The 12,453-nt window shown below is 41.4% G+C and overlaps 2 protein-coding genes across 2 annotated transcripts in view; both read right to left on the bottom strand.

Moving 5' to 3' along the window:
* The window catches only part of PLXNB2 (plexin B2), a 147,918-nt gene extending 143,708 nt beyond the window's left edge, over positions 1–4,210 (bottom strand). The window contains exons 1-3 of the mRNA XM_015411815.1: positions 4,133–4,210; positions 2,494–2,596; positions 2,079–2,180 (exon numbers count right to left, since the gene is read on the bottom strand). Of these exons, the coding sequence (XP_015267301.1) occupies positions 2,079–2,180; positions 2,494–2,496 (105 nt within the window). The 5' untranslated portion in view covers positions 2,497–2,596; positions 4,133–4,210. The remainder of the gene's footprint in view (positions 1–2,078; positions 2,181–2,493; positions 2,597–4,132) is intronic.
* The window catches only part of LOC107110946 (plexin-B2-like), a 99,082-nt gene continuing 89,711 nt past the window's right edge, over positions 3,083–12,453 (bottom strand). Inside the window, exons 7-9 of the mRNA XM_015411803.1 lie at positions 7,990–8,140; positions 4,133–4,244; positions 3,083–3,095 (exon numbers count right to left, since the gene is read on the bottom strand). Of these exons, the coding sequence (XP_015267289.1) occupies positions 3,083–3,095; positions 4,133–4,244; positions 7,990–8,140 (276 nt within the window). The remainder of the gene's footprint in view (positions 3,096–4,132; positions 4,245–7,989; positions 8,141–12,453) is intronic.

Here is a 12,453-nt window from a genome sequence, read left to right on the forward strand (position 1 = left end):
CAGGGCCAAGAGTGGAATGACAGCCCCAGGGTGTGCCAAGAGTGTTCAGGAACTGGGATGACAGGGCCACGGAGTGGAATGACAGCCCCAGGGTGTGCCAGGAGTGTTCAGGAACTGGGATGACAGGGCCACGGAGTGGAATGACAGCCCCAGGGTGGAGCCGGAGTGTTCAGGAACTGGGATGACAGGCCACGGAGTGGAATGAAAGCCCCAGGGTGGAGCAGGAGTATTCAGGAATTGGAATGACAGGGCATGGAGTGGAATGACAGCCCCAGGGTGGAGCGGGAGTATTCAGGAACTGGAATCACATGGCCACAGAGTGGAATGACAGGGCCAAAAGTGGAAGGATCAGCTGTTGACTGCTGTTCACTTTACATGGTTCAAATGTTATTGTGTTATAGTTTATTAAATATTTAATTACACTTTTTGGTTCAGAATATTTTTTTCCCTGTTTTCCTCCTCTAAAAACTAGGTGCGTCTTATGGTCCGGTGCGTCTTATGGTCCGAAAAATACGGTATCTAAATTATAACAATCATTCCACACATTAAGCCAGCATAACAACATACACAAAGAAAAACAGCTAGTCTTGATCATCATGTATTTCGTGTGCACATGTATAATAAGCTTGTCTGAATTTGCCTTCAGTAAGGGAGAAATGTAAATGAAACTGGTCCAAAATGGGACTACAAGGGTTTTAACTGGAGCACAGTGTATCAGACATTTTTTACCAGTACTGTACTAAGTGCACTAAGTCTGATTTGTTGTCTGGTACTAAGTGCTGCTACTGAACTTCAAAATTTAAGTGATTTAAGATCATGGCAGATGATCTAAGATCAACTGTTCTGCACACTCATGTTAAGTGAGGTGAGATGGGAGGGGACACATGTGGTAAGGCTTTTTTAGTTGTGGTCCCAAACACTGGAGTGTCAAGATCCAAAATACTCAGCTTGCCCCTTCACTTTTGGCCTTACAAAGAACTTTTTTATTCCAGAGGGCATTTGGTAATATATGAATTGAATTGATTCCTTGACATAGTGCTGATTTACTTTCTTTAGCCTGGTTTTTACTGATCTTTATCACTGATTTTATTTTTCTTGTGTTGCTGTTTATCGCTATTATGCTGCTGCTATGGGTTATGCTTCCACGGCATTTGTAATTTATATTTTATTTGTAATCTGCTTTAAGTACTATTTTTAGTGGAAAGCATAAAAATCTTCTAAATAAAAAAATCTATTTTTTCATGTACATAACTGTTTGATATTTTATTAACGTAGTATAAAATGAAACTGGTTTCTAAATGTTTGTTCTTTTTGTAACTCAAATGCAGCCGTTGAGTTACCCTGTTCACAAGGCCTTTGACATTTTCTTCAGCAGAGGAACCAGATCCATAAATGCATTCCTTCATTTACAGTTTCCTCCACTGGGACAGCTCATGTGCACAAGAGCACCCACAAACCATGAGAGCAGTGATCCTCAATATGGTACCCATTAATATGTTTCATGTTGCCCACTCGCTTTGTCTCTAGAAGAGTCCCAAAGCAAAAAGCCAATCCTGGCTTTCCTCCATCACACTGGAACAGGAAATGTTTCAGAAGACCCCAGGGAGGACTCACCTTAGAGTCTTCCGGAACACTTATTTGGAAACTGCTGCCTCCACCATAGTAAAGTGCTTAGCTTGGAACTTGACAACATTTTGTGATTGACCCCAATCCTCATGGCAGCCATTTCATGACTGGTACCACCTTCTACAGCTGTCATTCTGTGATGGCACCCACTCTTCCCCAAAATTCCAACAGTTTCCACAGGCTCAACAAGATTTATGGACACCTGCATTGTAGCATACTGTGAGTGTGGACTGAAATTAACTATACAAATTTCATTACCAAAAATGATTTACAAATGAATTTTGAAAGCAGGAACCCGTACTTTTGTAGAAATTCAATTATTCAGTGGCTGCAGAAACCACATCCACATTTTCAACAGCAAGAATTCACAGGTAATGGAATTCAGAGGGGGAAACACCTATAAGCCTACCTGGAAACAAATAGGTTATAAGCATAAAAGATTATTTAAGTACCTGATAATTGTCTAGATTCTTCCCTTCAAAGTGTACTTCTGTTACACAGTCCATAGGTATTATTTCAGGGTTGGGATTAAGAAATTGTGGGCATTCTTCCTCCTATAGAAACAGACATTTTATATACAATTAAATATCCATGACTATAAACCTCAACAGATTTTGGACAGTGGAATTATTTTGTTCTGCAGAGTTTTCATGAGTAGCACAGAGTGACAAATTTGACTGTAGCCTTTCAAATTAGACATGCTAAAAATTACTGCAGCATATGTCAAGCTATCATTTCCATTCTTGAAACCTCTGTCCTCCCCCTACCCATAATTATGCAATCCAAATGTTATATTTCATGTCCATACCAAGGGGGAGTATATTGCATGAAGTAGTTTACAAGAATACATGCTCATTTGAAGTTTACCATATTTTGTTTAATCACATCTTCTTTTAAGGATGGATCCTCGCAGCTATGATTATGCCAGTCCCACTCGCAATTCCATCTACTGCTTGCACAGGAAAAGCATCTGTATGGATAAACAAAAGTTAGCAAAGTTTTAGTTTGCAATCCCTTCTTTCTTCCTTATTATCACAATTTAATTTTGGAAGAAAAATTAACTTCAATACTTCCCGCCTCATTGCTGGCCAACCCACTCCTCCAGACTCCAGAAGGTAGGTACACAGTACTCACACACAGAGAAAAGTGTTTTTCCCCCCAAGGACTTAAAAGCCACATAGTAAATCTGAAATTCAGAAATCTGAAAGGTACCATGTCTTGACATGGCCATTCTATCATGGAAATGCCACCCAAGGCACAAGAAAGAAGTGTTGTCAAACTCTGACATGTTTGGTTGAGGCCTGGTATTTGATGCACTTACAGGTACTAGCAAATGTTTACAACGTACCAGACATCTTATGTTTTGGGCGAACCTTTATCAGTCAACAAAATAATTTGTTTGTTCAACAACTGACAAAGCAAAAATAGATGAGGTAGTTAAGAACTGTCTAATTCCTCAGAAAGCCAAACTACAAGAAAAAGAGACAAAGTAAACAGTATAACTTGTCAGCCTGGTGAATGGGCCAGCAAGGCTAAAGGCTTGTGAAAAGTAGGGAAGTGATTCCACAGGAGCCAAACTCCATCAAGCACTTCCACAACACATACTACATACTACACATGCTTTCACTAGGGTTGCCAGGTCCTCTCAGCAACCAGCAGGGGGTGCAGGACTTACTGGGTGGTGGTGGGCGCTGGAAAGGACGTCAGTGCATTGTGGGCAAAGCTCTGAAATTTGGGCAAAATTCTATGTTTTAACCATAGAGTTTTACCCAAATACCAGAGCATTCCCAATGTCTTCCAGGTGTAGAGGGAGTGACATGTACACATTGGGATGCTGCTGGCTGATGTCTCCCTTCCCATTTTGGTGCCATTCCACCCACTGGTAGTGGCAGTTGGAAGCAGTTGCTTGGAATGGAAGCTGGAATTCTACCTTTCATATACATAAATAATGTAACCATAGAGTTTTACCCAAATACCAGAGCATTCCCAATGTCTTCCAGGTGTACAGGGAGTGACATGTACACATTGGGATGCTGCTGGCTGATGTCTCCCTTCCCATTTTGGTGCCATTCCCACCCACTGGTAGTGGCAGTTCGAAGCAGTTGCTTGGAATGGAAGCTGGAATTCTACCTTTCATATACATAAATAATGTACTTTCAACCCACTTTCGATGTACTTTAGTTATCGTTTTCAAGTGAATTTTGCTATTTCACACAGTAAAACCCAGTTGCAAAGTGCATTAAAAGTAGACTAAAAGTGCATTATTCAGCATGTGTGAAAGCATCATTTGTCTAGTCAATGATTTCATGACACACAACTAAACTGTAGTAAATAAGCAGTTTACACCTTTCCTGGAATCTGCTCGTGTTCACTCACAGGAAAGTCAGCCTTATATTTTGAGAGCTATGAGTGTATTCAATAGCATTCGCTAAGGTACTGTAATATTTGAATGCATTCAGCATGATATATACAGCGGAGAGAGGGAGTTAAGCAGCTACAAACTTACGGTTCATTTTCTGAAAGATTTATAGCTTCTCCACAGTCATAAAAAGGGTATGTACTTGATGCAAAAAATATACCATCACCAAAGGTCAGACGTAGTGGAACTAAGACATGGTCTATCAGGGGGGAAAAAAAAGATTGAGAATAAAAAGGTACAATTGCAATACCCCCCCCCCCCAATTTCAAGAATTTGTTGAACTCATGGATCAAAGCAACTTTATGTTCACTCTGAATGAAATTATGTTAACTCTTTAGTAACTGAAAGTACAAACATTAACTGGGAAGCGATAGAGGAAGTATGATAAACACTTTATTTCTGACTGTTCTGTTCCTGTTTGAGAGGAATAATTGTCCTGTTACTTAAAAATGCAAGCCAAAATAAACAATAAGATAAACAATAAAATAAAAAATAAAAAATAAAATGCATGGTCAGAAAAAAAAGTATTTTTCAAGTAATTATTTTTCAGACAGCATGTGCACCCTTTAACATTTATGAATTCTATACTATGAATAAAGTAGATGATGTCAGAGGTTACTGAAACAAGCAATATGTACTCAACATAATAAGTAAACTCTAGCATCTTGGAAAGTTAGTCTGTTGTACCTACTTTCTTCTTTTAATGGGTTTGGATTCTTTGGTGAACTAAAGACAGAGGTCTATATACAGAAACTGGGATTTCCCTCAATGAGGCTTCTGGCTATTCCTCTTATAGAAATCATCAAGCCCCTGTGACAACCTATTTTCACAAGCTATTGAGCAATTTCAAACTCAGCTTTCCTCTTAACAGCTTTTTGAAAGAGTGCTGACAGCTTAAATTTAAGCCCACTTTGTGAAGAATTCTATAGGAAATTCCAGGTTGTTTTTCACTTCAATCTTTACTCTGGGGTCAAATGCAAAATTGGATAGCCAAAAATAATAATAATAATGGTACAAGTTAATTCAGCACTCCAGTTTAAAACTGATATTTACTAACAGCATAAGATTATTTACATTTGATGGAACTCTTTGGAAGAAATAGGTGTGCCTGGGAGTCATGTAAGAATACACTTTGAACTAATGCCTCTTGCACTTAAAGCAGTCTAAAAGAGACACAGCATCATGGAAAAACAAAAAACAATGTGTGATCTTTTTACTTGCTAATAAAATACGAAGATTGCCGACGTGCTTAAAATGGGCTTATATAAACAGATTTGTGCAAAGTCTTCAGTAATTATGAATCAAGGGGACAAACGACTCTAACATCTATATCTTGGAAATGTAACAAAGGGGCATCTTTTAAGAAGGCTTGATACGGGACAGACAGCATATTCACTTCACTGACAAAATATATAAAAACGTCAATGTCACCTGTGTCATTCTTTGTTCTCTTCTGTTATTCATTTTACCAATCAGAGCCAAATAGTTATCCTTCAAACTTCTTCTCAAACTCTAAACCAACACACACAAAGTGGGCTGCAAAACAGAAGCTTGAGCCTCCCCTATCAGCTGATTCTACTTAATTAAACTAAGATACTAATAGTTGCTCATATGCTTATATGCAAGAGAGCTTTATGCGAAACCTTAGAGACCTGTGGACATGCCCTCTATGGATGAATTGCAACTGAACACGCTGGAACAGACAAGTTATGTTTGCATACTGGAAGAAAATCAGTAAATTTATCTACGGGCAACTGAATTAATAGTTAATCCAACCGAATCCAAATTTAATGTGCATAATGTAGTTAATTTCATTATTATAATATCCCTGCTACTACAGTGGCTACCAATCTGCTTCTGAACCCAATTCAAGGTACTGGTTTTGTCCTTTAAAGCCCTTGTTGTTGTTCAGTCACACAGTCGAGTCCGACTCTTCGCGACCCCATGGACCAGCTCCCGCCAGGCCCTCCTGTCTTCCGCTGTCCTCTGAAGTTGGCTCAATTTCATGTTCGTTGCGTCGATGACACTGTCCAACCATCTCATCCTTTGCCGTCCCCGTCTTCTTTGACCTTCAATCTTTCCCAGCATCAGGGTCTTCTCCAGTGAGTGCTCCCTTCTCATTTGGTGGCCAAAGTATTTGAACTTCAGTTTCATTATCTGGCCTTCCAGGGAACAGTCAGGGTTGATTTCTTTTAGGATTGACTGATTTGATCTTCTTGCAGTCCAAGGGACTCTCAAGAGTCTTCTCCAGCACCATAGTTCAAAAGAATCTATTCTTCGGCGCTCGGCCTTCCTTATAGTCCAACTCTCGCAGCCATACATAACTACTGGGAATACCATTGCTTTGACCATGCGGACTTTTGTTGGCAGGGTGATGTCTCTGCTTTTTATCATGCTGTTTAGGTTTGCCATCGCTTTCCTCCCAAGGAGTAGGCGTCTTTTAATTTCATGGCTGCTGTCACAGTCTGCGGTGATCTGGGATCCCAGGAACGTGAAGTCTGTCACCACTTCCACGACTTCCCCTTCTATTTGCCAAGGAGTGATGGGGCCGGATGCCATGATCTTAGTTTTTTTTATGTTGAGCTTCAAGCCCACTTTTGCGCTCTCCTCTTTTACCCTGAGCAAGAGGCTCTTTAGGTCCTCTTCACTTCTGCCATTCATCGGTCGTACTCTAAGTATATCAAGCAAAACAACTTGCCGGGTGAGATTGTGATCAAATTTCTCCGACGACATTATACAGGTTTCTCAAGAGACATGTGAGGTGGTCTGGTACTCCCATCTCTTTAAGGACCTGCCATAGTTTGTTGTGATCCACACAGTCAAAAGCTTTAGCATAGTCAATGAAGCAGAAGTAGATGTTTTTCTGGTACTTTCTTGCTTTCTCCATAATCCAACGAATGTTGGCAATTTGATCTCTAGTTCCTCTACCTCTTCGAAACCCAGCTTGTACTTCTGGCAGTTCTCTATCCATGTACTGTTGAAGCCTAGCTTGTAGGATCTTGAGCATGACCTTGCTAGCGTGTGATATGAGTGCAATTGTGCGATAGTTTGAACATTCCTTGGCATTGCCCTTCTTTGGGATTGGAATGTATACTGACCTTTTCCAATCCTGTGGCCACTGTTGCGTTTTCCAAATTTGCTGGCAAATGGAGTGCAGCACTTTAACAGCATCATCTTCTAAGACTTTGAATAGCTCAGCTGGGATACCATCACCTCCACTAGCAATGCTTTCTAAGGCCCATTTCACTTCACATTCCAGGATGTCTGGCTCGAGGTCAGTGATTATATTGTCGTGGTTGTCAAGGACATCGAGGTCTTTCTTGTATAGTTCTTCTGTGTATTCTTGCCATCTTTTCCTAATCTCTTCTGCTTCTGTTAGGTCTCTACCGTTTTTGTCCTTTATCATGGCCAGCTTTTTTGTCCTTTATCATGGCCCTACATGGCTGGAGATTGTTGTATCTGAAGAACTATCTTCTCTCCTGTACATTCCTGTCCAGAAACTAAGATCACAGGGAGATGCCCTTCTGACTATCCCACCAATTAAGAGGCTTGTTTGGTGGGTACATGAGAGAGCCTTTTCTGTGGCAGCTTCACAATTCTGGAACAACTTATCCAGGGAGGTGTGCCTGGTGCCCTCATTATTAAGCTTCAGGAGACAGCTGAAGACAGAATTTGATTAATTTAGCTTTTATTATTGGCAGTCCTAACTGGAGTTTTTAAAAATATTACTCTTTATGGGTTTTAAAATTATTATTATTATTGTGTTTTTATAATCATTTTATTTATATCGTAAGCTGCCTTGAGTTCCATAAGCGAGAGAGGCGGTTAATAGATGTTTTAAATAGATAAAATAAAAATCTACTTAACCTTTGCTAAGGTTATAAGTGTATACTAAGTGTATAATATAAGTGTATACTAAACATGAGGCACTACTGTTTCTTTACCTTGGCCTTTAGGTGTCGGAGGGATTACCTCTGGAGGATGACAGATAATAGCTTCATCCATTAACTCCGCCTGATGACTTGTTTCACCAAAGTGACACTGTAGCTGGTCATCTTCATTTAAATCTGGCATAGGGCTTAGAGTCAATTCTACCTGGAGAGACCAACAAATGTAAAAAGAGATGACTTGAAATCAAGAGACTGAAGGGTAGGCTCACTTACACAATGACAGTGCCAAAGGAGGTGCATGGTTTTAATGCAGTGCCAAAGGAGATGCATGGTGCTTTGTTCCACAGACATGTTCCACAGATGTAGTGCCAAAGGAGATGCACGGCGCTTTGTTCCACAGACATAACCTTGGCTCTTTTATTTTGAGAACTAACAATGTAGGTTGTATAGCCAGTGCTAATCTCCCTTGTTTTGACCAGCAATGTGAGTTGAAGACTGAACATCAGGATTCGGAACTGCCAGAACAGAGCTGCTGACAAATATAGACCTTCCTCATGACCCCACAGTATTATGAGAGTTGCCATGTTGGATGAACGCCTGGGGTAGGAAAAGAGCTAGGTTTACCACATCACCTGTAAATGTCAGACATTTGTCAGAAACCTCTTCCCCTAAGGATGGAATGCATGGTAAATACTTGGACAGTATCTTATTATCTCACCCTGAAAATTAGTTTGAAAAAATAATGCCTTTACTATGTTTCTGTGACGAACCCCCCTATTTCTGAGTATGTAGGGTTTGGTTCCTTTAACCTTTCTCAGGCTGGAGCAGTCTTATTTTCCACTGACGTTGTCTGCCAGCCTCTTTCAACCAGGAACCCACACAGTTCGTCCTGTCACAAATCAAGCCACATTGTCTCTGGGGCTTTTTATGAACACTGCCTTTTTATAGGATGAAGCTTACTGTTTAACTTTGTCAGATACTGTCAGACACTGAGGCACATGCAACTTGGAACAGTAAAACCAACTGAAGATTTTATTTACAAGGACAGGCAGAGAATATATGTACAAGGTGAAAAAATTGATGCTTGTGGATATGTAGTTCCAGATGGTATATTTCAGCTTTAGGTTAGTTCCTTTATAATCAGTCACTTCAGATGACACAGTACAAAACACCCTCTCTCTGATCTCAACCCTGGTGCTGTTCTAGATTGTTGACTCTCTTAGGGATTTCTCAGGTACTCTCCACCTTTGCTGTGCCTTGGTTTCTGGACCCCGGCTAGTCCACTAAACCATCCTGGCACACACTTCATCCACTAACTCCGACTCTCTCTCTCTTAGCAGGGTATAGCTCCTATGTGAGAGGCATGTGAATCTTTTGTTTAACCCAAAAGGAGTTTATTTTCCTTTCAAGACTCCGTAGATTTCACTGTAGTATTGAACTATATTTGGCTCTTCTCAGGTTCCCTTAATATGGAAATCCGTAGAGAAAGCTCATTTGCTCCTCAAACTCAGAGGTGTTCAACAAGAGGTGTTCACAGTCCCTGGCACAGTGCCAACTGACTAAAACCAACTGACTGTCTCAATTGCCAAACTCCAACTGTCAAGAGTTCCCCCCCATTAGAAACCCCCCCCCCAACAGTTCTGCATCAGAGTTACATCACCACTGCTAGTCAGTTTCTACCATTCTTTTTTCTCTGCAGGTTTTGTTTCCAGCCTAAGTGCAACAGCTATTGAGCACAGAATTTATTTAAACTTTTCCAGCATAATTAAAACATGTTAGCCACACAACTACAATGACCAGAGGACACAGCAGGAGTCACGAGTCAGGCTTGGAAAGAACGGAGAGGCTTGTTTTGAAGGGATAACAAAGTTTCCTCAAAATACCCATTCAGAGCTGGAGAGATGAAGCAACGCTTTGGCTGCCAGGCGACAGAAATAAGTTGGCTGACAAAAGAGTGATGTCTGGTTGCTTCCTAAGCCTTAGGAAGTCATGCCAGCCAAGCACTCAAGTGTTTGATGACTGCTCTGATGCAAGGCAACAAGCAGCCAGAAGAAGGGGGGGGGGGGGGGGAGACACGGACCACAATGGGTTCCTTGAATTGAATGAACACCCTGAGTTATCTGAATGTTCTGTTTTTGCAACTGCCCTTTATTTTGAGTTTGTATGTGTGTTTTTTTACTCCAAGCAGTCTTCTGCTATTGTGCATCTGTAAAGAACCGTGTGGCCCATTTTCCAAGCTGAGACAGTTTTGCTTTAGGAAATGCAACATGCCTGTGGTGAATATATGAACCACACTGAACAGCAAGCCACCAGACAGAGCACACTAGAACCAGAAGGTATAATATACCATCTTCTTTCCCCAAAAACAACAACAGCAACAAAAAATCCCTTCTTCTCTTTCCCAGACAGGCTTTTTTTTTCCAAAACAGAACACTTTCTTTATTTGAAAAAGAATATGCATCACACATTTACATGGCCATTGAACTTGTCTGGAAAATCAAATATTTTCTTGAAATATCTATATATCAAGGGCTCCTTCTGATTATATAGGAGGGGTCTTAGTATTTTGTCTGCTATGGTATGTATCTTAAAACTCAAAAATCTGGACTTCAAGTGATAAATGACTCTAATGTACTCATGTACATTTGCATGAATTTCTCACATCAAGACCTTATTTAATGAACAGGAGCTTCTAAATGCTTTTACCACATAACATGAAAGAAAAATCCTCTATAATTCTGGAGGCTTCACTGAGTTATTATTTTAATTATTCTCTTTCTTTCTTTTTCCTTTTGTAAGATGACTGCAACTACTAAGGCTATATTCCCTCCCTCCCACGTTTCCTCCTCCATCACAGCTCTCCCCCGGGGGGGGGGGTCCAGGATGTCCTAATCATAACAAGTGCAACTCATTCTAGATGGTGTTCCAGATCAAAACTCTACTTTGATCAGATTTCCTCAATAAAGAGGCATAAAGTTGCTGAACTGTTTTTACAGGATCTGAACAAGAATGTTGAGAATAATGTCCTCTTAAAACTTTGATATGGCAGGCTGGAGCGCCTATCAGTAAGTAAATCTGCATGCATGTATGTAGGCATCCCAATTTGCCATATGAATTCATTTCTATATAGTAAACTAGCCTGATACCCGTGCTTCACTACGGCATTTAAGTTCCGTAAATCCAGTTGTAATACTGATGATGTGAAATCTGAAATGTGACATTTGTTGTAGGAATTCTAACAGAGAAGACTGTAGTGTAAGAAATGAAGTGAGACATACATACTGTTTTTTTTTCTCTACTGAAGGCCACATTGGTGGTTCTGCCCTCAGGTGCTAGGATCACCAGGCTGCTTGATGAGCTCACTCTGGAGCAGGCCACATAGAACTGTCCATTTAAGAAGCAGTCATAATTTAAGAAGCAGGGGTCATGTTTCTTAGAAATTTCTTGGGGGGGGGGTTTGACGTCATGGTAGGAATGCACTCCCCTTATTTTGGGTTTCTTGGTGCAGGGATTTGGCCTGGATATTGAATTTGGGAGGAGGGCACACACACACACTTTTTAAAAAACAAAACAAAAATGCTTCTCATTTATGTCACATTTTAGAACTGGGACATAACTACATATTCAAAACACCATTTGAGCAATCAGATATTAAGCAAGTTCATATGAACCAGTTTTCTACAACCCACAATGTAAGAAGTTAAATAACCTAATAAAGGAAACCAGTTTTCTACAAATTCGAAGTATATTTCCATTGTGGGTGTGAGTGTGGCTAAGCTGGGCCAGCAACACCGCTAAGGTGATCCTGCTGGGGTGGCATCCCTAATGGATTACAGTCCCCTGGTCCTGCTCCTACCCCTGACAGACCCCCGCAGCAGCTGTAAGCATCCCACCTCCTCTCCTGATAGGCAGCTGCATGTCCAGTGTAGGTGGGGGAGGGGGAGGGGGAGGAGTATTAGAAGCCACTGTGGAGGCAGGGCTGGTAGGATCACTAAGACATTACTGCTGGGGCGGGCTCCTTTGTGGCTTTAAGCACCCTGCAACTGTTGCTGCACCTGACAGACAACTGCCTGATAGGTTTAGGAGATGGGGGGAGTGTGTTGGAAGCTATCAAAGAGGCTGGGCCAGCAGCATCGCTAAGGTGATCCTGCTGGGGTGGCATCCCTGATGGATTAAAGTACCCTGGTCCTGCTCCTACACCTGACGGACACCTGCCTGTCTGGTGTTGGGGGGGATTGTTTTTAAAGGCATCATGGAGGCTGGGCCAGCAGCAGGGCTAAGGCAATCCTGCTGAGCAAACCTTCCCAGCAGCTGTAAGCATCCCACCTCCTCTTCTACACCTGACAGGCAGCTGCCTGTCCAGTGTAAGAGGGGGAGGGGGAGGAGTATTAGAAGCCACTGTGGAGGCAGGGCTGGCAGGATAACTAAGGCGTTACTGTTGGGGTGGCCTCCCTTGTGGCTTTAAGCACCCTGCAACTGCTGCTGACCTGACAGACAACTGCTTGTTAGATGTAGGAG

The sequence above is a fragment of the Gekko japonicus genome, unplaced genomic scaffold (assembly GCF_001447785.1).
Source record: "Gekko japonicus isolate JY-2015 unplaced genomic scaffold, Gekko_japonicus_V1.1 scaffold283, whole genome shotgun sequence".
Lineage (NCBI taxonomy): Eukaryota > Metazoa > Chordata > Lepidosauria > Squamata > Gekkonidae > Gekko > Gekko japonicus.